This window comes from Ictidomys tridecemlineatus, chromosome 14 (genome assembly GCF_052094955.1).
Source record: "Ictidomys tridecemlineatus isolate mIctTri1 chromosome 14, mIctTri1.hap1, whole genome shotgun sequence".
Taxonomy (NCBI): Eukaryota; Metazoa; Chordata; class Mammalia; order Rodentia; family Sciuridae; genus Ictidomys; species Ictidomys tridecemlineatus.
The window spans coordinates 17,010,569-17,037,509 of NC_135490.1; the positions used below are offsets into that span (position 1 = coordinate 17,010,569).

The 26,941-nt window shown below is 37.3% G+C and overlaps 1 protein-coding gene across 10 annotated transcripts in view; it reads right to left on the reverse strand.

Moving 5' to 3' along the window:
- Marchf1 (membrane associated ring-CH-type finger 1) overlaps positions 1–26,941 on the reverse strand; it is a 712,326-nt gene that overhangs the window by 49,791 nt on the left and 635,594 nt on the right. For all 10 annotated transcript variants that reach the window (XM_040293440.2, XM_040293424.2, XM_078030953.1 and 7 more), the window contains one exon: positions 1,119–1,299. In XM_040293440.2, the coding sequence (XP_040149374.2) occupies positions 1,119–1,299 (181 nt within the window). The remainder of the gene's footprint in view (positions 1–1,118; positions 1,300–26,941) is intronic.

A 26,941-nucleotide genomic window follows, 5' to 3' on the forward strand; every position in this document is an offset into this window, starting at 1 on the left:
AGCATTTGCAAATTTTTAAACACAACGGTACCACAAAAGTATGGAATGTTATTCTCCCTCTTCATGATATACAGAAGAAATGAAGAATTATGACTGCCAGCCACCAGTCAGCTACCTACTGGAATGTTTTTGTTTGCTTTTCATCTTTGTTCATTCTGGAACCCATCATGTTTATTTCCAAGCAATGTTCTTTCTATCCACTTTAGCTTTGCATTTCATTTAAATGAAAAAGCAGGCTTGGGCTGATTCATTATTTAAATTGCAGTCTCTAAGCTCCCCTTTGGAGACTGAAGAATCTATATGTGTAAGGCTGCAGTTAGGCAAAAAGAAGAATAAGTTACATGATAAAATCCAGGGCCCAGCTCTCAAGTGTGAATTGTATAAAGTTCATTGTCCTTGTCTGTGTCCCTTACAAGTAGTCCTTGGGTAGCTTTAAGTGAGATGTTAACCTTATACTTGAAACATAGTCTTACCTTCATTCTTTAGGGAAAAAATGACAAATGCAGAATTTGAAGATAAACTTCATAGATTAGAAATATACTTATCTCTCTTATAGCTTGATGTACAATATGGAAAATAATACTTTTTCTATGTACTCATTATATATAAAACACAAACAATACATAAATAAAAATAAACATAAAAATCAGTTCATACCTTCTAGAAGAAATCACTCTTTTTTATGATCTACTTTTCTATAATTTACTACTTGACTTTCAGGAAATTAGATAGGTTCATGTTGTTTAATCTATCATTTAACTTCTTGAGAACTATTCTCAAAATTTTTTTAACAATTCAGTTAGATTGAATTACAAAAATATTTAGCATACATATATATGTGTGATTTTCTCTATATATGTATTTTACATATGTGTTTTTTTGTTTTAATCATGAAGGGTGATGTATAAATCAGAGGTCCTAATGTATAAAATAGAGAAGAAAGAAAAGATCACTTGCCAACTCTTGGCTGTCTTTTGCACACTGAGCCCATTACAGGATACATTACCTCCATGGATATTAGCATGTTGGCTGAGTCTTATTGGGAAGGAAATGAACTTATAAAAACAAGCTTGCCTTGCAAGTTCTCTCCCCCAAACCAGCTCCTATGGATACTGTACCTTCCGGAGGGGTTTGAGCTTGGTCTCCATTATGAAGTCATATTTGCAGAGTTCGCAGCAGCGCGTGTCTGAGCTCTTGATCCACTGGTGGAGGCAGGACTGGTGGACAAAGCGCAGGGTCCCCGTGCAGCGACAGGGTGTGATGAGGGGGCTCTCTTCATCCCCTTCGCAGTGACAGATCCTGGGGAGGGACACGGCAGACAGTATGAAATCTCACAGAGAACATTCTCACCAGTTGATTTCTACCCTTGCTTACACCAGGCTATATTAGAACTTATAACCTAAAATTTAGAGTACACTGACATTTAATTACAACCTGGATGCTAGAGCTGAGTCTTTGATCAACATGAATTTGTTTGCACTTGTATGGTCATTGCCAGACTTAAGTCGTGTTATAAGGCATTAGATATTGGCAATGCAGAAACAGACTATCATTTGATTTCTACACTGAAGCCAGTTTTTAAAAAAATAATTAATAATTCTTTGATACTGGGGATTGAACCTACAGGCCCTTAACCGCTGATCCACATCCCCAGTCTTTTCTATATTTTATTTAGAGACAGGTTCTCACTAAGATGCTTAGAGCCTCAATAAATTGCTGAGGCTGGCTTTGAACTCTCAATCCTCCTGAGCCGCTGGGATTATAGGCCTGTGCCACCATGCCTGGCCTGAAGCCAGTTTTAAGAGCATACAAGCTCTGCATCCAGCTTCATTTCTTTTAATAAGTCACTTTCTTTGGGTTTTCATATCTAAAAATTATGATATGTAAATATTCTAAGGAATGTTAGAATCAGGGTGATATTGGCCTCATAGAATATGTTTGGAAGTGTCCCCTCTTTTTCTATTTCATGAAATAGTTTGAGGAGTATTGGTGTTAGTTCTTCTTTAAAGGGCTTGTAGAACTCAGCTGTGTATCCATCTGGTCCTGGGCTTTTCTTGGTTGCTAGGTTTCTGATGGTGTGGAACATTTAACACATTTCATTGTGTTATTTTGATGGCGGTTTTACAGGGCTATAGTGTATAATGTAGTAATATAGTGTGGGAAATTTCTGAAAAATTTTAATGCATAATCAAAGAATAAAGTTACTACTGAAGTTTCAGACTAAAAATATTATAAATATTTTCCTAGGAAGAAGCATACCTATTGGGTCATAATTAACTGTCCAAACTGTCAATAGTCATCATTGTACAAAAACCCCATAAAAATGACCAATTACATAAAATTCAAGTTCATGAAATTCTGTTGTTTGAAAATGTTAATCACTACTTTGGCCAGTGAACTTTGAGTTCAAATAGTTTCTGAATTACTCTAAAGTCTAGTTTTAAAGATTTAGAGTTTCACAGATTTACATAGAGAAGTTTGCAATCCATGTCCCCCCTTCCCTGGGATGAGTTAAAAAGTAGCAATGTTGGATGTAGTGTCTCATATAAAAATCAATGTGGTAGGGGAAAATTAAAATGAAATCTTCATTACTCTCATATTCATACTTTTAAAAAATAATTTATTTTCTTCTTTGAATGAGTTAAGCCTTTCATAACTCTAGGTAGTGAACTAAAACCTTAGCCTTTCAGCAACTCTCACGATTTAACCAGCTGTTAGAAGTTGGTAATAAATTTAATTAGAAACATTGCTTTATATCTGTTAGAGATATGAATGTTGAATGTAGCATTTTAAAAAATTAAAAATCTGCGTAATTCCTTTTTTTTTTTTTTTTAAAAAAGCTGAGTCACAGTAGTGGGATGGAAAAATGTATCCATTGCTGCTACTGCTCTTTCCTTATGGGTGTTTACACCCTTTTCTCCAGAAGCATATGTTTTAAAGAGTGGGTTTAAAATCTACTCTGAAAATACACTATCTCCCCAGAGAAAATGAAATACCTGCTCAGATTGCCAGTGCAGTAAGATACAGGAATTGAAACCTAATGCTCCCGACCTCAAAATAAAGAAGTGGGACAGAGGACACCCGTATTTTGTCTTAACTTCTTAAGTAAAAATAAAGTCAGCACAAGGAAACCCTGACTTCTACAGTTTTGGGGTGGGCATGATGGGATGAGGACAGAGGGAAGGTCAGGCCAATGTCCCCTTTCTCCCTCCCAGACAGAGCTGAGAGTAGCAATGCTCGATAAAACACCTCAAGGTCAAATGGCTGATGTGGTGGTGCATGCCTGTAATCTCAGTGGCTCCAGAGGCTGAGGCAGGAGGATTGTAAGTGCAAAGCCAGCCTCAGCAAAAGTGAGGCACTAAGCAACTCAGTGAGACCCTGTCTCTAAATAAAATACAAAAGAGGGCAGAGGATGTGGCTCAGTGGTCAAGTGTCCCTGAGTTCAATCCCTGGAACCCACTCTTGCCCCCCAAATGATCCGAATGCCTATTCCTTAAAAAACCTGAAATAGCTCCTTCTTCCAAAACCTAGGCTTCAGGAACTGGGCCCTCTGTGCCTTATATCACAGTTAATGCCACCACAGTGTCACAGCCTAGGTGCCCAGTAGTGGCTGACAAGGCAGCTATGAAGGAAATAAGAGCTTCTACAGCATTTAATCTGATTGTAATATTTACTATTTGAGTCACTGAAATCTAATTAATTGTGAAGAATAAGAGATATTATTTCATAGGTCCTTGAACCCATTTTTTCTCCCCATTTTTTATCGGTGCTTTATATTGTACATATGATGGAATTTGTTGTTATATATTCACACATGCACACAGTTTAACAATATAATTTGGCCAATACCACTCCTCAGCACTTCACCAGTCCCTCATCTACTTCCACGCCCCCCTCTTCTATTCTATTTCTCTCTCTTTGATTTTCATGAAATCCCCTCCCACACCTTCTTTTCCTTTTTCCTTTCTAGCTTCTACATATGGGAGAAAACGTGATCCTTGACCTTCTGACTTTTTTCATCTTGAAACTCCTATTTCTCTTACTACTTCAATCAGACCTTGGCCCAATTCTGTCCAATGAATGTGATTATAAATAAAGTTTTATTGAAACACAGCCTCGCCTATTGGTTTATATATTGTTTAGAGTTATATTTGCAGTATAACAGAAGAGCTAAGTAGTTTCTGCAGAGATCATCTAGTTGCAAAGATTAAAATATTTGCCATCTGGCCCTTTTCAGAAAATGTCTGCAGACTCCTTCTTTAAGGTATACATGGCGATTCTGAGTTAGAGACAATATGTGTATGTTGCTGACAACAATGAAAAAAAAATTACAAAATAAATCACCCCAACCTCTGCAAGCAACCAAAAACTGAAATAAAGATTATATAGGGAAATAATAAAATGTTCACACTATAAATGAAAGCTATCTTGACCTGACTTTAAAGTCTACTGCTTCCATGGGCAAAATTACTCATTTGAAAAAGAGAAATTTGCCTTTAAAGTCATTTGATAATTCATCACTAAAATAAAATAAAAAGATTGTATTAAATGCTCAACTGCTCAACATCTGTCAAAAAGATTCTGAGGTTCTGACTTTTTACTGACATGAATAAAGTAATTTATTCATAAGCAGTTTTAAACAAAGACCTAGCTGATTTACTAAGTTCAAACTGACCTGATCAGCTTACTGATTATAATACAACTTCCTATGTATTATAATGATCTTTTAAAAAAATTTTGCTAAGACTCTTACCTGAAGCACCACCAGCAGTATTATTTTCTCATAAAATTAAAATTATTTCCCATAGGAAAAATTAAAAGTTTGCTTCATTTTCATTTCCATTTCACATACTTTATTTTAGCATGTTTTTAGCATTTTGAACTATTTCTAAATTATCCAACTCAAGTGAGACCCAAGAGTCTTTTCTAAGCTATATTTAGATTGTTTCAAATGAATTGAAGAGCTAAATATCAACTTCAAGTATCTTTTAAAAATAAAAAATAATATGATAAGACCATTAAAGAAAGAATTAAACAATTCTTAAATTGGTATACTCGACAGAAATCACAATTGCTGAATTATAAATGAAAACACAGTAATGAAAACACAAACATGTTTTTCCCAACAGAATAATTGTATAAAGAAAATGTTGTTAATGCTATAATAAAATTACATTGTAAAATATTCATAATTTTGATGCATTTTTACTTGATGGGAAATTGAGGCTTGGAAATTCAGTAATTCTATAAACTCATTGGTGATCCATGTTGGTGCCTGATACCCAGTGGGAGGAAGAAGCTGAATTCATAGATTTTATTGGCATATTAGTATATTGACTGTCTACTTACAATCTAATCAGCATATGTTGAGATTTTCATATTTAAGACTTCAATGCACTGGTACTTCCACATAATTTTTAGCTTTCCATGAACAGAACACCACAAAATGTTATGTAACACATTAAATGTTAGTTTTTTTGTTTGTTTGTTTTTGTTTTCTTTTTGGTATGGTCAAAGTGTGTAATTGCCTTAATGTTTGAGTTTAAGAAAAGTAATTTCTTTTGTTTTGGTCTTATTTATGTTAAAATGGTCTTTATTTTTCACCATTCACTCCCTTCTGAAGGCTCTTGGACCTGATAGAATAATATATTTTTCTGTAAAAGTTTTAAAAATAATTCATTACTTGAAAAATTGTCTTTATGAGGCCCATCATGGTTAAAAAAACTTGGGAATTTAAAAATTATTTCATTCATTTGATTGATCATATTTTTTTAGTTCTTTTTAAAAAATATGTTCTAGTTGTAGATGGACACAATACCCTTATTTTATTTATTTATTTTTATGTGGTACTGAGGATCGAACCCAGTGCCTCACACATACTAAGCCACCACACTACCATTGCGCCACAGTGCCACAACCTCAGTCCTTCTTAGGGACCTTGTTTGTGATACTCTTGCAATTATCTGAGAAATAAGAACCTGGACCAACATGGTGACCTTGAGGAAGGTCAACAAGTGACTCTGGGAAGTGTGGAGACATGGAGGGCTCACTTGTCTTCCATGATTAGCTGTAGTAGCAAAGCACTGCTAGAACATACTTCCAAATGCCATCATCCTTGTCATCTTCAAGCAGCATCGTGACCACAGGCTTCTCAACTGATGGATTCTCAGAGCCATGCTAGATTTACCCCTTCTTTTTTTGGCCTTTCTTCCTAAGGCTATCCCCTCACTTCCCTATCTACATTTTTCTCCATAACCATCTCCAACTAAATAATCTTTTACAGTAATTGTGGGTACTGCTATGTCTGTATTGGCTTAATTTGGATGTTAATCATTCAGACCTAACCATCATGCTTCAGATTGTGGCATGCATTCTTAGCACTCATTTTACTAAGCCAAAAAGATCTTAGAAATTTTTCAGACAGAAGCCATATTGAAAAGTATTAAGCAGTGGTGAGAAATTAAACTTTCAAGGTCAATGGGTGAAGAGTTAGAATGTCTCTGTCTCTCAGTATTACACAGCAGTGAAAGGATAGCAGGCTAGGGAAAGTTTTATTTTTAGTTTTCTTTTCATTTTATTATTAGCATGGAAAATGTGAACTTGTTCATAAATGGAATTGAAGATGCCACAGAGAGTTGGACATTTAAAAAAAAATCGTTGGGCAAGAGAATGCCCACTTGTTGACAAAGGTGGTTGGAAGAAAGTATAGGGAAAGAAAGTCTTGTAGGGGAAAGTGTTCAGGCAAGTAGAAAAGGAATACTGACACCTGTTCCTGAGGGCAAGAGGTAGAGGGAAAATGGAAGGTAAAGATGAGAAAGTGGTGGAAACAGAAGAAATTGCAGCAGTGGGTGGTCTACTCTTTTTAGAGGCAGGTATGATAAACACAGGGGAGGAAGGCACAGGGTTAAGGTCTTAGAGAGGCTGTAAATAATTACAAAAAAACACTTGGAGAATGTGATGGGAAATTAACCAAGCGTGAATGTAAGAATTGTGGAGCAACCTTGAGGTCCCTGGTGAGATTAGACAGCGCGGATTTATAGTAAACACTGCTAACATTGTACAGGGACTTGGCAGCCAACAGCAGTCAGAGAGCTGCCCTGCAGCTTGGGACGCATTCTAACTGTTCTGAGATCACCAGGTCAGACATAGGCAAGGACACAAAAGTAAGGATTCTGGAACATCAGCAAATACAGCATGCAGGCAGTGGGGGGCAAGTGAAATCTTATCTTGGTTAACATGTTTTGGGAAAAGGTGATTTCCTATTCTTTTGGTTGCACTGCTTTCCCATGACAATGGGGAAATAGTATATGGAAGTATTTGGTATTTGAGATTCAAATCTAGATCAAGTCCTGGCACACCTTCTTGCTCTTTGCTCCAGTAAACTGAAAAAAAAAAAAAAAAAATCTCAGTTTACTCATTTGTAAAGTAAGGTTAAAAATACCTTTTAGGGGGTCATGAAGATTAAATGAGATGAAAGTGTACAGCACCTGGCCCATGGTAGGCAATCAAATATTTATTTTATTTTACTTATTTATTTGACGCACATACAATTTTAACTGACTTTGGCTTGCTAATTATATTATGACTTGTTACGGGATCATGGGATTACTACTACCACTCCTAATTTGGTTTGCAAATAGCACTGCTTTCAGTACCCTGGGACGGAATGATTTCAGCAGCTGGTTAGTTGGTTAAAACTCATTCTCGTAAGGCCAAGGTCATGAATTCTGACAGCACACGGGTGGGTTAGCTTCAGACACATTTGATTCCACAGGTTAGTCATGTCACAGTCGTGTCTGCAAGAAAGCTAGGCAGAAAGGGGTTTTTGTGTCTGTGTAGGGTAAATTGGATATTGAATTCAGTTTCACTCTTCTCTATTATGAGAGGCCTCAGATAAGATTTTAGAATTGGTAGTCTCATCTATAAAATCTTATGTGGCTATTACGAGGCTCAAATAATATATGTGAGAAAATATTGCCAAGTTTAATCACTGTTCCAAAATGAGGTCTTATTACCAATATATAAATAAAACCAACAGAAAGTGATGCTAGGTATTACAAGTGTAAGGTGTTGCATGTTTTTGTCAAAGCAATTTATTTTTTCATGTCTGCCTTTCAGTTCATAGGACTGTCATGTTTTACCTCCAAGGACTTCGATGAGAGAAAGGCACCCTAATATTCGGATTACTTTTCTATTAAGATACCCACACGCTCCCTATAGTTAAGTCTAAGTACCTTTGCTAGTTTTAAATTTTTTATGAATGTCTTTTGCTTTTTCGACTAACCCCTCCTTCTGGAAACTTCCACGTTTTTGGCTTATGTGAAACTTCCATCATTGTGGCAAACAAAATGAAATGATCAGAGCAAGTGGAAGAGTGACCACCAACATGTTAGAATTCTGGGACAGTAAGAGATGATAGAGGAATAATATAGAACTCAGTGTCTAAATTCATGGCAGAGACTCTTCTGCTGCACTTCAAAATTATAGGCAAAGGGGCTGTCTTTAATATATGAGTAATTTTGGAACAAACAAAAATAAATGCTAATTTCCATACTTAACCTCTCAGAGGAATAAAAAGCAGGGAAAGGGAAATTACATAACAGCTGTCTTCAAATATGTCAAAGTCTATTGTGTGAAAGAGCAACTGTCTTGTCTGTCTCACAACGAGACCCAGTGAGGAGAAGTTAAAGGAAACACACTTCCATGAAATAGGAAGAGATGGAGACACCCAGCATTTGCCAAAGTTGGAATGAGTTCTCCCAAAATGGTGAATTTCCCACCATTGAATATATTCCCGCACAGATAGGGTGGTTTGGACAGAGGTACTCTAAAATGAACCAGAGCAAATGTGAACTGCTTCACCTCTTTTCCAAGGTTGACATCTATTATTTTCTGTTTCCCAAGGACTGATTTTTTTCCCCTTTTTAATTCTTCAGGAGCATTTCTCCTCTGCTTATCCTTAGAATTTTGCACTTGACCCTTTGGTTTTTCCTCTCTATACTACCATGGTGAGGCAGTCTAGATCCACAACTTCAAATTTTGATCTTAGACTTGTGACCTTGTGACTTTAAGACACCTCCCTTCAAAACCTTATCAATAGCAAGAAACTTAAGCCAGCTCTCCAAATCCAAAATCAGCGTTTCCCCAGTGGGACACTTACTTTCTATGTCTCACCATTTCCAAGACAGCTTGTCTTCTTAAAGATCCCAATCCAGTAGTATTCCCTCATGTCTGGATAGTCTGCCTTTATCTTTGATCTTTCCATGTACTTTAGACCCTATATTCATATTGCCATCCACATGACAATGCTTTTGTCCCACAGTGTTTTTAATATTAAAATTTAACTGATAAGCATCAAAAAGTCAGGGAAAGATGATGAGTCTCCAGACCATAAATGGGTTGGGAGTGCTATGCATTAAGAATTTAGCTAGGCAAGTATGGAACATACACCCAACAGCTGTCCTGGTGAGATGATTTAGCAGTTCTCAGAAGTGGTTCCCAATTACTTGTGTTTTGGGAAGGTTCACTTATAGTGAAAGTGAGAAATATATGATCCTTTCATACATCATGCACTCTTTAATTTTCATTTGAGGAACCAAATTGAGGTGTGACAATTTTATACCCTCTTTGAGCAGCAGAGGAAGTCAAGCAAAGTGATTTGAAGTAGAAAGAAGAAGTAACTCGTACTTAATAAACAGAGAAGAAGATGGACAGTATTTAATACCATTCTTACTAATAGCTGTTTCCAGCTCCTCTTATTGACTTGGAGCCAGCATATATTTCTGGAATAAAACCCCAAAGTCCTTATAAGCCAGAATTCTGTTTCCTTATCAGAAGACACATGTTTTAAGTTACCACTCTTTAAAATACCTTGAAAACTTGAATTAAAAAAAAAACAAACATTTATGACATAATAATAAAAATAATTTTATCAACAGCTGATACAATTTTTATAACCATGAGGTTGATCACTCTAGATCTACAGTGTTTTAAAACATCTACAGATGAGTGACATTTGTTTATACATAAGTGATTTTTAAAAAGTGTTTTGTTTTCTCAAAGGAATTATTTTCAACTAAGAAAAGCAGCTACATAGCATGACTTCCTGAGTGTAATTTCATGCCCTAATTTGTCACCACTGTCTTGGTCAAAACCTCAAACCATCTGCACAGAGCGAAAGGGAATGATCAACAACAAAGACAATGACATAGCAATGTTCCTGGCTCCTAACTCCGTTCCTGGAGCCAATTCAAAGTCTCAACTCAACAGCTACAGTTTCCTCCCACCCAATATCACACTAATGAAAAACAGTGAAGATAATGATCCTCTTGCTTGCCAGTAATGGAAGCAGAGGAGGCCATGTCTCATTTTAATTCATAGGCATTGAGTTCTGCAATGGTTTGGAAAGATTCCATTGGTATTTCTCCTCTTGGGTCCCTCATTACCTCTGGAGACAGTTTGATGACATTTAAACTGGGAGTTTAAAACCGGACTGGACTTGAGAATCACCAAGATTTGTTTTTTCTCATCTAGCCCAGTGGCTCACTCTCACAGTGGGTTAGACTCTCCTTGAGGACTTTCTTAGAAGTCTTCATGGGCTTGCAGAGCACATTAGATTTCCCCCAACCTCCATCATGTTGACATGTGTAGCTCCAGTCCTGAGTGTACCTAGTAATAGAATATATACATGCATATACATATGTATGTGCCAGGAATTGAATCCAGGGGTGCCTTATCACTGAGCCACATCCCAAGTCCTTTTTATTTTTTTATTTTGAGACAGTGTCTAACTAAATTGCTGAGGCTGGCCTTGAACTTGCAATCTTCCTGTCTTAGGTAGCTGGGATTACAGGCATGTGCTGCTGCACCCTGCTAGATATTCTTGACTTTAGAATTAGCTTCAACTGTCTAAATTTTCCAAACCAGGGAGAGATTCAACGCTGGGTTGTGCCTTTTAGGATAATCCCTCTTCAGTTAAGCACCACTTTCCCACTCTATCCATACTTCCTTGGTGAGCTCAGAGCACAATCTATTTCTAGGTAAAGAAAATGGTTTTCTCCAATGGCCTTTCCAGATCCTATTTTATGATTTTGGTGACAAATAGGCAAGTAAATTGATAATAATTTTGAATGAATATGTCAATGTTATGATTTTCTCTACATTTTCACACATCATACACATTCCTTTTATATCAGCTTTGAGATCTTTTGGGGTTTGTTTGTAAGACTGAAAATATTGAACTAGAGGTATTTCTAAGCAGGTATTCCCAACATTATTAGGCTAAATTTTTATTTCCTGCATGCATTGAGGTGAAAAGGGAAAACAAAAGGACAGATGATACAAATTCATTTGGATTTATTGTGTAGCTATAACCAAAGAAATAGATGTGGTCAGATACAAAATGAAGCTTTTGTACATACATAACAACAGAGCTATCAGAAAAATCCAGTTATAACTTTTCAGTGTTTTTCTTTTTTGGATGTGACAAAGTCTTAATTCAAACTGATTTTGTGATAGTTCTTTATTTCTTATTGCTAAGTGTTAAAATTCTTATAAGCTCACCCTCAACCATGACTTCCTTCCAATTTTTTCCATTCATTAATCTTACCTGGCTGAGCATTACATCAAAGGAATTCTCACATTGCCATGGATAATTGACAAAGCAAGCACTTTATTTACAGATAACCAAGAATGCTTTGACTGAGAAATACTCCTCTGCATATGAATTATTTGACAGAGGTAAGTGACTTGGAAAGTATTGATGTTTTAAAGCAGTTATAGACACTTTGAGTGAATTATACTCAGTCTTCACCCATCTATCCATCTGTCCATCCATCCATCCATCCATCCATCCATTCATTCATTCTCTCATCAAATACTTTGTTGACGCTGAGGTTGTGGCTCAGCGGTAGAGCACTCACCTGGCACGTGCAAGGCATTGGGTTCGATTCTCAGTACTACATAAAAATGAATAAATAAAATAAATAAAGGTATTGTGTCCAACTACAACTAAAAAAACTTTAAAAATACTTTGTTGAATATGCATTATGTGTAAGATATTACAAGGAGCTATGATAAATACAGAGATGCATAAGTTCCAATCTTTGCACTTTAGAAACTTATATACTATTTATAGTTCATAATTGGACAATTCCACTGCTAGTCAGAATACAAGTTAAACTGGGACATGAGCCATGTCAAGTGTCATCATATGCAAGTAAAAGAAAGATCATATACAAATTGGTGGTCAAGGCCCAATGGAACATGTGGTATATAAACTAGAATTGAAGCCTGGGTAAAATTTTGACAGATGGAGATGGAGTTGGTAGAATACTCCATGTATAGAGATATTTTTAGTGAATGCTTAGAAGTAGAATTGATCAGCTAATCAAGTAGAAGATTGAAGCCAATTCAAAAAGAACATGAATATTTTTAGGTAGGATTATACTGGGATGACATACCAAAAAAAAAATAAGGTAAGATTATAAAAGAGGCTGTTTCTTTTACTCCAGATCAACACTTAAACAGACACACACACACACACACACACAAACACACACACACACACACACAAGCTTTAACCATAGTAATTTAGAATCCTGAAGAATTCCATTAAGGAATCTGAGTAAGAAATTAAGATTACATTTGAAAATGGGCTTAAATAGATATTTCTCCAAAGAAGACATACAAATGATCGAAAGGTGTGTGAGAAGGTGTCCAAATCACTAATTATCAGGAAACACAAATCATAGCCACAATTAGATATTACCTCACAAATATTTGATCCATTATTGTTGAGAATATGGAAAAATTGGGGCTCTTGTACATTGTTAGGAATGTAAAATGGTGCAGTTATTGTTCAAAACTGAAGAAGTTCCTAAAAAAGTTAAAAATAGAAATCCTATCTGATTCAACAACTCTACTTCTGAGAAATTTTCTAAAAGAAGTGAAATCCTGACCAAATAGATATTTGAATTCCCACGTTCATGGCAACATTATTCCCAATAATCAAGATATGGAATCAAATGTCTTTATGAATAAAGAATATTGGCAATATACATACAAAAAATATCATTCAGCTCTATAAAAGAAGGGGATCCCATCATTTGTGGCAGGATTGGATGTCCATTAGGTGAAACTTGAGGAAATTATATCAAGTGAAATAAATCAGTCACAGAAAATGATTCCATTTACATGAGGTATATAAATGAGTCAAACACAGAAACAGAGAGTGGAATGGTGGCTGCCAGGGGCTGGGCTGTAGGAGAGACGGGAATTTGCTATTCAATGGGCATAATTTTCAGTTATGCAGATGATTCAGTTCTAGAGACCTGCTCTACAACACTGTTCGCCATAAACACTGTAAACTGAAAATATATTAAAAAGGAAAGTCTCATGTGACATGCTTTTACCACAATAAAAAACTAAATAGTCATTCTCAAGTTACAAAAAAAGGAGGATTATTAGATTAATTTGGTAATGTTAGCTCAGATAGATAAGAAAAAAAAAAAGAAGAGAATATTGAAAGCATCAAAATCAATGGGAATGTGAGGAAAAATCCCTAACTGTGGGAAAGCAGAGAGACTGGAGATGCTGTAAAAGTAAAGTTGTCAGAGCTGAGGCCTTGCTTTGGGAGGAGGAGGTGGCGAGCCTTGGGAGAATGGAGTCAAGCTGACTTTAAGGTTTTAATTAAAGCTCTTTGGAAAGGCTGCTCAGGATTAATCTATGCACAGGGCCTCTGAGCATTGACTGTCACTGCGGTTACCACTTGAAAACTACAATGCGAGAGTTTGCATTCTGTGACACTACATGGGGACAGAAGGAAGGAGCTGAAAACTTTCTCAGAGAGCCTTCCTGTTGGATTTGAGATAATTCAATGAATAATAATAGTTGAAAATGGGAGTTCATAACTCACTTGAAACTAATGTTTGAAATATGATATGTCAAGAGCTTTGTAAGGTTTTGAACAACCAATAAAAAAATAATAGTTGAAAGATATTTTTCCCACTAGAATTGAAAATATATAACTAACCATGTGGTTCCTTACTTTTTCTTTTTAAGCCACATTTTATAGTGTGTAAGGAAGCCAGAAAATGATACCAATACCACTTGATTATCCCTATTATTTTTCTTTCAATTAAGAGTGTAAAATCACAAAAATTTATTTATTCAGATAAAACAGAACTTCTACTTAGATAAAGCACTTTTTTTTTTCCTGATAGTCTCTGTTCTTCAAAAGCTAAGTATGAACTGGGATTGTGGCTCAGTGATAGAGCACGTGCCTATCCTGAGTGAGGCACTGAGTTCGATCCTCAGCACCACATTAAAAAAAAAGTAAATAAAATAAAGGAATTGTGTCTGTCTACAACTAATATATATATAAAACTAAGTATATGAATTTCTAATTTGTCCTTGAAAGAAATAACTGAAAACATAGTATACACTTAATTAAAAATTAAATTCATAGAAAAGTCTTAAAAGAAACACAGGAAAATCAAGATAGTGATTATCTAACTAGATAATTAAGTTCAAACTAAAATAGTAGTTTTCTCTACTTTTAGCTTTTTCACAATAAGAAACTAGCATACGAATCAATATAATATTAAATAAACAAAGATTTAAAAATGTTAAATTGCTTTTCATTTCTTTTTATCTCATTCTCCAGTAAGTTAAAAAAATTCATGAATAAATTTGATAGATTTATATATATATGAGCAATTTGGAGAAATGCAGGTTTTTTTTTTTTTTTTAATTTTGAGACAGGGATCTCACAAAGTTGAAGGATGCGGAGGCTGGCCTCAAAGTTCTGAATCTTCTGCCCCAGCCTCCCAAGTGGCTAGGGTTACAAATGTGCACCACTGCGCCTGATTTGCAATAATTTATCATCAGTAATTGTTGAATTGCTACCCTATTCTCTTCCTGTCTAGCTTCAGGGACAATCTTTAAAACATGGTAACTGGAAACCAAAGGATACTATTATTGACATTTTAGTAGACATAAATTTACAGATGTTAACTCTATGAGCAAGAGTTTCTTGCTAAAATTTCAAAATAGTTTTCTTATTGTAGGGACAGAGGAGTATTATGAGGAGGCTGCTTCCCTCCCCCCCACATATGACAATATCAGGAGTATCTTGTATTGTCTGAACTTTAAGTGTGTGAAATTACTTGATATCATTTCTTGTATACTTCATATATTGTGCAAGTGTACATATTCAGACATTTCATTTTAAGCCTATCAGATTCTGCTGCAGTTTCCCGGAAGATGAAACCAACTTACTCTGATATTTGCTAGATGGAAGGGGTAACTTCAACTGTATCATTAGCATTTTCAAGTGCTCAGATATGCATATGTGTGTTTGTTGAACTTCCTCAACACTAATGACTGTCCACTGAGTTGCTCATAACATATCCTTGTAAGAATGCACAAGTTGGCTGGGCACTGTGATGCATGCCTGTAATCCAGGCAACTCCGGAAACTGAGGCAGGAGGATCACAAGTTCAAAACCAGAATCAGCAACTTAGTGAGGCCTTACGCAACTCAGTGAGATTCTGTCTCTAAATAAAATACAAAAGGGCTGGGGATATGGCTCAGTGATTAAGTACCCCTGAATTCAATCCTGGCGTGTGCGTGCACGCACACACAGACACACAGAAAAAAAAAAAGCACAAGTTTTTTATATCATCATGGAAAATTGATAGCACAAGGAAGGATCAATCTGGAGCTATTTAAACATCAAGAAAAAGCGCAGGCTGACAGTGGATACGAACATTTGTTTCCTTGACATTCCTTTTTCCCAAAATATTGAGTATCTTGGGAGTTTGGGAGCTAGAGAAGCCATCCTTCCAAGCATTTATCCAGATGTATCTCTACATTTCTATGGTAGCCCTTAATCCTGCACTCTGCCAGTCCTTGGTGGTCCAGGCCAGTGAGCTGACTTATGACAAGTTTATTAGATGAAGATTGTCAAAGCTGTCATTCCCTATTTAAAATGTTCTCATTGTAAGTTTCAGTGAAAGAAATTTTTATCGTTACTAGGAAAAACTGTGTCTCTTCTAAATACTTTGTTTGCTTTCCTGATTCCTGTTTCTCTTTGTTGGCCACTGTGCATATGGAAATTAAACTTGTAGGATATATCCATGTGTGCATTTTTGTACCCTTATATTTATGTGCTCTGATTTTTCTCACTTTCCTATCTTATCCTTCTGATATACCATGCATATGTAAATAAACATACATATACACACATATTTTTTGTCAAAAAAATTTTTAAAAAAGGGAATACATAATTAGGAAATGCAAACATATGTCATTTCCTCTCTTTTGCTTTGTGTTTTGCTGTCTCCCATGCATAGGCTTGGGGTAATTTCCTTTTCCTTACTCTAATGCACTCTATAGTTATCCCATCACAGAAGGAACATGATAACAATTGCCTGGTATATTAGTCAGTGTACATCACTGTGACCAAAACACCCGACAAGAACAACTTAGAGGCGGCAAAGTGGCTCGTGGTATGAGAGGTACCATTTCGAGATGCCAGGCTCCATTGCTCTGGGCCCAGGTGAGGCAGCACATCATGGGGGAAGGACAGGACAGGGGGCAGCTGCTCCCATCGTGGCAGCTGGGAAGTAGAGAAACAAAATGAGGGAAGGGACCACAAGGAAGATGCACCCTTCCAGGGAATGCCCCAGTGACCCACCTCCTGCAGCTCTCTCCACCTGCCGCCAGGTACCACCCAGTCCATCCATCCAAACTAGGATGAGCTGATCAGGTTCCAGCTCCCACAGTTCAATCGTTTTACCTCTGACTATTTCTGCATTAGCACAGGAGACTTTGGGGTGACCTCATATCTAGACCCTAACACCTGGTTTCTTATCTGTACTCAACATTTCATTGGTTCCCAAACTTTAACATGCATGAGACTAACATAGAGACTAGTTCAAAGATAGATGGTTGGAGTCAACCCCCAGAGTTTCTGATTCAGTAGTTTGGGGCCCAATAACCTGCATGTTCCACAAATTCCCAGGTGATGCTACACATACAGGTACTATCCTTTGATTAAGGCCTTTCTTCCCCCCATGGTTTCATTTGAAAGTGAATTGTACTTCTCTATACCAACTTGATGAGAAAGTTGAGGTTTAATCCAGGATGAAATCTTTTAAAAGTAACTATTTTCTTTCTACCAATAAAGTTGTTCACTTTGAGAACCACTGTCCTAAGTTTTAGCCGGCTCTTCAGGAGATGAGAGGAAATGGTGGGCACTAGTTGCTCATCCCCAGACTCCATTCTGATGTGTCCAGATTATACAAGTGCTGCCAAGTGGACTTCCTGCCCTATTATCTCACACACACATACATACCACACACACACACACACACACCACACATACACTACACACTACACACATACACCACACACACACCACACACACTACACATACACTACACACACACCACACACACATCACACACATCACAAACACAAACACTACACACACATGCACATACTACACACAGACACCACAAACACACCCACCACACACACACATACCACACACCACACCACACACATCACACACTACACACATACCACACACACTACACACACACCACACACACTACACACACACCCACACCACACACACTACACACACACACACTACACACACCACACACACACCACACACTACACACACCACACACACCACACACATCACACATACCATACACACACCACACACACACGACACACTACACACACACTACATACACACCACACACACACACACCACACACACTACACACATGCACACCCTCCACACACAACACACTACACACACACTACACACTACACACATGCACACTACAAACACACCATACGCACCACACACACACACCATATACACACACTATACACACACTACAAACACACACACCACACATACACACACATACCACACACACACACCATATACACACACTATACACACACTACAAACACACACACCACACATACACACACACACCCCACACATACCACACACACACACACACACACACACACCATACAGCTTCCGGCATAAATTTGTCCATCTAGAATTGTATTAAAAAGCAGTGTTCTCAGCCCTGGCTGCTCATTAACATTATCTAGGATGTTCTCAAAAATGCACACATGCTGAGACCTCAAGTCCAGAAGGATCTGGAAAAAAAATTAAAAAAAAAAATTCCCAGGTGAGTCTAATGTACAGCTCAGACGGGAAACCTCTGGGTAAAATGATCTCTTTAGGACCTTTCTAGCTCTAACTGGTGGAATCCTGCAGCTTTGGGCTGGTGTTAGGAGACAGGATGCATGGGACATTTTGACAGTGTATAGGGCTTATATTTAATTTGTTTTTTCTTTTTTCTTCATTCCTCTTTTATTTTCTTCACATTCACTATCTCAGAGTGTGCAAACATTTTAATTGGGTGACACCCTTAGAGGTTGTTGATCTAGCTTAGATCAAAGAGTTTCCAAAATAAAGACAACAGAATTTGTGGAGGTCCAGAAAAGTTGAGTAAGAACAAGGCAGTGAAAATTGGGCAGCACATGGAGAGGCTTTGGTTATCACCTGTTGGGCAACAGGGAAAGAAGAGCCATCTCCAAGGGGCTGGGGTAGAGATTAGGGGTAGTGTGTATGTTTAGCATGCGTGAGGACCTGGATTCAATCCAAAGCACTGGAAAAAATCCATCTCCAAGATTAAGGAAGTTCTCTGTACAATGTCTTAAGCAAAATCTGTCTCCAAACACAGGAACCTCTGCATGAGGGCATCTTCAGTTCTGTGCCTATCCGAAGCGAATGAAGGGGACCTAATGGACTCCTAGAGTCCTCCTTGCATCTGACAAGGCTGGGAAGGAGAATGCTGTGCTGTGTTTGATATATGAACAAAGGACAACTCGACAACATTGTTGCACAGGTATTTTGATTTCTGAACCAAATTAGATACCAGTATTTAAATTTACCTGTGTCTCAGGATGATTGCAGAAGATTTAAAATGAATGTATAAACTTTCTGCAACGGTTACCAGGAAGATAAAAACCTAAATATGGTAATTAGAAATCGAGAAATGTTCATGCTATAAATAAATTCTCAGATATGAGCCATGATCTGGTAGCAATAAGCACTATACCCAACACTCATCAGTTTATAGACACAGTATTCATTTTCTGTTTGCATGAATATATAGGGAATCTGAATTTAATGCACATAACAATTTTAAAAATGAACATGAGATAAACAAGAGAAGAAGAAGGTGTTTTAAATTTTTGTTTGTTTTGTGTTTTTTTTAAAGAGAGAGGAAAAATTCCTATTGCCAAACAGAAATAAGTTCATTAAAGGAAGCATACCATTGAAAATAACTATAATCCTCTATACATAATATTCTAAAAAGTAGATAAACTCTATTTAATTAATTTTTCCCTTATAAAGTAGTTTGCATTTGGTATGACTGGGTATTTACCAAGTTTAGAAATTACCGAAGATAAATGATGCCCAGAATAAATAGTCTCATAATGTAAAATTTACTATGTATCTAAAAGAACATCATAATTTTTTAATGAAATTTTCTGAGATTGGAAAGTTCCATATTGCTATTCAAATATATTTCAAAATGGTTTTGTAAGCAAGGATATGTCTATTTTTTTTTCCTTTGTTCCTTTCTAAAAGCACAATGTAAATAACTGGCTTGTGGAGTACATGGTATTTGTAAAAATCAGAGTGATCTGTTTTGCCAAATTAGAAAGTAATTAATCAATCCACTTGGTTTTGGTCATGTAAAATAATTTACCAGTCAAGATAATCAGTATTATTGATGACACTGTTATTTCATTCCTGGAAAGATTATCTCTCAAATTGGAATAATTAGGGGAAAAAAGATTTCACTGAGAGCAAGGCATGCCTTTAAAATATATAAACAAAAGATATAAAATGCCATCTCTACAATCCTTTCAATTTATTCATGGGTCTCATGTTTGTGTATATCTTCATTGTTCTTGCTCATGCAAAATAAAAACTACTCAGATAAATGCTAATAGACCATGTGAAAGAATACTAAACATTTATAACATTAAAATGTGGTGTTATAAATGTTGTGTATCTGAAATTTTACTGAAGATTGCAATGAATAAAGTTATTCATTTTAAAAGAGAAATTAGTTCTGAAATATTATATTGTGCTAGGAATGCACTCATTGGCAATGAACATCTCATTTTTCTCATTTTATGGTCCCATGAGTTAGAAAGGGGGCATTCCCTTTCCCGTGTTTAACCACTCTAAGTGGAGAGAAAGCAAGAGTTGCATATTAGATCTTCTGACTCTTACGGAGCGTAATCTCCCAGGTGACTTGCGTTTGGCAGGTTGTCAACAAAGCTTGAACCTGAATTTTTCTACATACTCAACTGTTACTAAAATAAGCAGAAGAAAGAGTGCGAGTCATTCCTACAAGACTAAGCAAAATGAAGGCACGAGTGTGAGGAAGAGCATCAACTTGTAAACTTTCTGAAAAGTCTCCTGACTCTGAGAATAAAGACTTCCCATGAGGTCACTGAGGGCAGAACTTCTCATCTGAATATTGAAGACTGAACAGCTTATCTTTGACCCTGAGAATGAACTTTGACAATAGCATGTCAGTCTCATTTCTGTATAGAAAAAATATTAGGGAGAAATAATAGAATAAGGAACAAAAATTGAACAAAATCTAATATTGAGTGAATATAAATCTAGGACCAACAGCTGGGAAATATAAAGAGGCTGAAAAAGAAATTTTTTCACAACAAGGAACTCAGAAAGAAGAAAGCCTGCCCCAGATGTCCAAGGAAGTGATAGATGACAACATGTGCTGATATTTCAGGGGTCTTCAGTGAGCAGATGGGAAGGTGACCCAGATGATGGGAGTCTGTGATCTGATTTTTTTCCCAGTGACTAATAACTGCCTGAAAGGTTAAGGTAAAGAGGGGTGTGATTTTTTTTTCTCTCTGAATAAATATTGAGAACAAAATTACTCATTGAAATGATATTTATTTTAAGTTTTATTTATAATGCATACTTTTCTTAGATTTTAAATTTCAAGTTTATCTGAGCATGCATAGATAACACTGCTAAATAGGAAACAGCTGTCTCATGGTGCTGCTCCCTGACTGATGTCTGTCACTCTTCTGGGGCTGTGGCGGCATTTGAAGGATGTATTGCAGAGGTATATTATATTTCCTGAAATCTATGGCCTCCAACCCATAGTTATGAACCTTGAGAGGACTTTTAACCATGCTTATGTTTTTTATCATGTTTACCATTGCTGAGCTTAACAAAAATAGGCAGGATACCAGTTAAATGGAAAGTTCAGAGAAACAATGAATCCTTTTTTAGTATCATTATTTCCTAGTGAAAAGTTCTTGGTTTTGTATCTGAAATTCAAATGTCACTGGATGTCTGACCCAGTAACCAATGTCCTTCAGCTGAGCAGTTGACCTTACAAGGACATCAAAAAGAAACTTCTTAAGTCTGTTGATCTACATGGTCTATAACCACTCTTTCTTCTTTTTTTTTTCTTCTAATGCAAGGAAAGACATACCTATTTTCCTTGCCATGGCCAAGGCTGCCCCTTTGGTATCACTCTCCCCTACCTTCTTTGGGTGAACTTAAATAATGAATCCTTTCAGTTTTCTGTATCTTTGACTTCTCTCTTTTTGAGCTCAAGTTTCTTCTAAACTAAAAGCAAAAGCAAAAACAAAACAAAACAGAAAAATTCCCAAGTTCACCTCTCTACTTCCTAAACTCTCTCTTTCCTTATTCACCTTCTAGGTTTGCATATGCCTTCTCCGTCATTTTGCTCCTGCCTCTCTTGGCTCCTTTCCTCTCCTTGGGCCATTAAGTGCTGCCACTCTGCAGGGTTCTGCTCTCATCTTCTCAGTTATGGAATTTGCATGGGGGATCTTCACCCCCACTGCCTCGGTACTCAAGACTCCTAGGTCTTCCTCTAATATTGAGCTGTCTCTTTGGATCTTTAGTTCCTTATATGCAATTGCCAACTACCAAATATCTCTTTCTGGATATTTGTTTTGTACTTCAACCTCTCATGCCCCAAGTTGAACTTATCTTTCCCTTTTAAATCAGCTTCTCAAGCAGAATGTTCTCTCGATAGTAAAGGATACTATAACCTGCCTAGTTTTCTAAAAATCAGAAACCTGAGAGCAGATTTGTATATGATTTACCATCAAGTCCTGCTTCATTTACTTTCAAAATATTTTCCTAAAAGTCCATGAATCCCTTTCTATTCTCACAGCCACTGCCCCTTTTCCCTGAGACACAGCCATAGATTTCTGACTGGCTCTGGTTTTCTCTCTTCTGACTTCAGACTTGCCCCAGCCAATTTGTTTTCCAGCAGCAACCTGAGTGGCCTTGCAAAATGCAAAACTGAGATTGTCACTCTTTGGCTTAAAAGTCTGCAGAAACTTTCTCCTGGTCTTTAGAAGAAAGTCCAAACTCCTAATTATGGTTGATAGGCGCTTTGTGATTGGCTGCAGCTCCTCCCCCATCTGCTAATCCTTCATGTAGGGAGTCTCCTTCACCTCTGTGTTTGTAGATATCACATCTTTTAGCTGAAGCAGGCTATCCCTTCTCCCCTTTTCTTTGTTGACTTACTCCTACTTCTCCTTTGGATTTTTCCCTAGTTATTACTTCCTCAGAGAAACTTGCTTTGTTCCACTAAATGTGTTCCTTTAGCTTTGTTCATGGATTTTTTTAAAAAAACATTCATCTGCTTAATTGTTTTACCAACTAAAATATGACTGAATAAAAGATGGGACCATTCTAGCTTTTCCACTGCATTGTCAGCTTCTAGGAAATTCCCTTCACACAAAGCAAGTTCTCAATGAATCTTTGTTCAATAAATGAATGAATGAATAAATCAATTCATGGATTTGAGGACGGTGGTAAGAATGTCCATTTTAAGCACAATTCTCTCAAGGCTTAGGCCTGTTACCCCAAAGTTATCTAAATTAATTTTTACAAATGCTAATTGTATTTTTAAAAGCATGATCTTGTTGCTCCTGAGAAGTCTTCTGCTATGAACATATTGAGCTTTAGGAAATCTTTCTCTCCATTTTCCCACACCCATTTAAAGTTATTGCAACTTGTAAGAGTTCAAAAAAATAGACTTTTTTTTAATCGAGTTTTATTTTGGTTTTTCTCAAGAATCTTTCTTAATAAAAATGAGAATATGCATATAATATTTAAAAGCTCTTGTATAATATTAAAAAGTCCATCTTCAAATTTACTCTCTAACCCAAGTTAGAGCTGGAACATTACCAGAAACTATCACTGACCTTTGTCATTTTCCTCTTTTAAAGAAGAGGAGTTCAGAATTCCTTATTAGTTTTACAGTACATTACCCAGTTCTCACTGTTGTCCGTGTAGTCTTCTCTCTGAGACCTCACTAACTTGAAAGCCATTTCAGAAGTTGTGTTTGAGTAAGGCAAGAATTGTCCTGAGTATGGCAGAGGACATAAATAAGTATCTTTTATGACCCCTATGTTCAAAGAGTGGTTATTCTACAAGGATAAGAAAATGAATGCATGTAAAACTTGAGAAAAATTGAATATTAAATATGTGACATTCGCTATCAGGGCTATAGGAGTTCCAAGAAAGAAAAGATCATTGTGGACCATGATAGCTTGGAAAAGCTTCATGGAGGAGGATAAAAATGAGGTGACTGTGGAAGCAAATCTAAGAATGAGCATTTGGAAGAAAAAAAAAAAAGAAAGACATTTAGGAGGAGGAGGATTTGCATTTGAGGGTCATATAGTTGAGTGCTACTGGTTTTGCTTTTGTTTTTCTTTGTCCTGCTCACAATTCTTTTTCACTCCAGGTACTGATGTTGCTCTTTTTACTGTTGAAATGTCATTTCCTCAGCTCATAAAATGCTGGAGGGATTGCAGATAGTTGCATATTAAATATAGTTTTCTTGCCCAAGGACTTGACCCAAGCAAAATGCTCCATGCCCCTGGTGAGTGAGTAAGACCTAGGGTTGGCTGATTATATTCCCTCCCTCACATTTTATGTTAAAATACTTGAAGAAATCATTTCTCTTTTCTGTTAGGCCACACTGATAAGATATAATCCTGATGCTTCCTCTGTCCATACTCTCTCTTTCCTCTTCTATACAGAGAAAGCTTGTCTGTAATAGAAGAAAATAACAACACACAGGAGAGAGAACCACATTTTTTTTAAACTTTCTGGAGTCCCTGAAGTCATCTGCACACCTGGCTTTAGTATTCCTGTGGTTAACACATACCTTTCTTGCTTAAGCTCATTTGAATTGGTTTCAGTCAATTTTAACCTGGTAGGAAAGTCCAGACCAAAACAGGTAGCAGGGCTAATGGGTGGATGTGGGGAGAGATGGAAAGTGTAGGCATGGGCCAGAATGGAACAATAAGGATGAGAAAGGAGGCACAGATGGGAGGCAACCTCTGGAACATTTGACAGGACTTTGTTGGAGTTCCACATCCAAGGTAGAAGGAATGAGAGTCAAAACTGAAAATTCAGAAAATGTGTGGACTCACTGATAGAAATGGGCGTAGTTGGGATGAGGAAGTGGGTTTAAATGGAAGCAACAGTCAAACCATGACAACTGAGTTCCTGGTAAACATGCCACCATCAGCCTCTGGCTTCAGTGATATGATGCCCACTATGCTGGAATGACACTGTGAAGTACAGCAGAGTGACCTACTTGTGCTTTGTGACAGCAGTCCAGGGAACATTCCAGAAATCTATGGACATCCATAATGTAGCTTTCCAAAGTTCCTCTTTAGTTCCTTTCCTTCCCACCCAAAACAAGGGGAGAATTTGTAGCCCAGACAGTGATTCTCAAGGTATGGTCCTTGCATCTAAAGCATTAGTATCACCTGGGAACATTTTAGAAATGCAAATTCATGGGCCCAACCACAGAGTAAGGGAAAGTCCAAGGGTGACCAGTGATCTGTATTTTTACTAGTCTTCCACTCAGGTTTCAGAACCACTGGAGTAGAGTATCCTTAAAGATTGGTTCCAAAGGAGGTGGGGTAATCAAACACAATGCTGTGATTTCACATAGTAAGCATGAATCCTACAGAAAAAACACATTTTCCTTATGTATATTTATTAAAAAACAATATGTTGAACATGTGCTATCTGCTAGACATTGTTCCAGATACTTTGGATATGGCAGTGGGTGAATCTGACACAGTTAATCACAAAACACTGATATTTAGCAATTAAAAATGATGGAAGTGACGGCCAAGGGGATTGACTGTTAGGAGGTCAGGCATGTGTCCCCAAAGAAATGACATTTAAACTGAGAAAGAATGATGAAGAATCAGTCTGGTGAGAGTCAGAGACAGTGCAATGCCAACCTCGGTCATGAAAGGAAGAGGCCAGCACTGATAGGTGACGGAGAATGACGTGTGTTGGGGCTGAAGTGGCAGACCCGATAGAGAGATCTTGGGGGGACTTGAAAATCATAAAAGATTTTGCCCGTGCCATTGAGGGCAACTTAGAGGCCTTAAAAAAATTCAGTGAGGGGCTAAGATGTTCTTATTCATGTTTTCTTTTGTAATATATGTATTTTTTTCTGTAAAAAGGGCAAAATTTTCCCACTGTGCACAGCTGTGGGTACGACAGCATGGTGATTTACATTCCTTCCATGTTACAATTGGCTGATAGAAACGCTATGTCTCAATAAGTCCCGATGAGGGTGTGAAAGAGGATATAGTGTCCATGTGAGGACTAAATGCCAGGAACAGAAAAGGAGGAAGGGCTTCCGAGCTGCTTCTGCTTTGTGGTTGTGGCTGATCCCATCCTGCTCATGCATGTCTGAAGCACAGGAGTGCCAGTTCACAGGCGATTGCTGCTCTGTCACTGTCATCTACCTCTCTGGGCACCCTGGTGTGCGTAGGCTCTATCTGCTTGGAGCCTTCACTCATATATGATCTTTTGTAGAGATAACTCACTTTTCCGGACATTGCTGTCACCTCCTTGAGAATAATTACCATGGCCTTTATATCTCCCCTGGCCTTGAGAAGCTTTCTGTGTTTAATAACTATTTCCCTGTGTTAATACATCACGTTAGCATATGCAGTTACACATAAGCAGTGGCTTGTTGTGATGCTGTGTGTGTATTATTCACTGATGATGGAAAAATTATTCATACCCGGCTCTGCCTGCTCTCCTGCACTTCAGTATTATGTCTCGTATTGTCTGCTGGACAGCTGACACCAGAATGTCACTACATCCATGGACAGCCTGCCTAGAATTGAACTCATAATGTCTTTCTCAAGTCAACTGACCCCTGACCTCTCCTGCCTGTGCCAATAACATCAGCATTTCCTGTCTCCCAACTCTCAACGTTTGGAGTCACCTTTGACTCCTTTGTCTTATGCTCTCACCAAATCTAGTCACTAAGATCATTCCTGTTCACTTGGTGGAATGCCAGTATGCCGTTTGTTCTTCTCTTTCCTTATCCATGAACAGGCATCCTGCTCAACGCACAGTGGGATACTTCTTCCACAACTCCTCCTAAATCGAGGCTCCTTTATCAGCACACTCAAGGACAAGGATGGTGGCCCTCTCTATGCGACACTCCATCAGCCTGTTTTATTTAGCAAAGGCTTTTCTGTATTATTTTTAGTAGTAGTACCTTTTTATTCCTTAGAGGCATACTCTGCAGAACTGTGTTGAAGATGGAGTCTGACTGAAGATGAATTAAGAGAGGGCCCCGGACCCGCCCTCAGCTTTTAAAGCAAAAACTTGGAACTTAAAAGTTTTTTATTGAGGTCATTTGGAAGCAGAGTTACAGAAGCAACAATTCAGAATGAGTCGATATTTTCTTCAAAATGTCTTTAAAAAAAAACATTCGTTGTTATCAATCTATGTGAA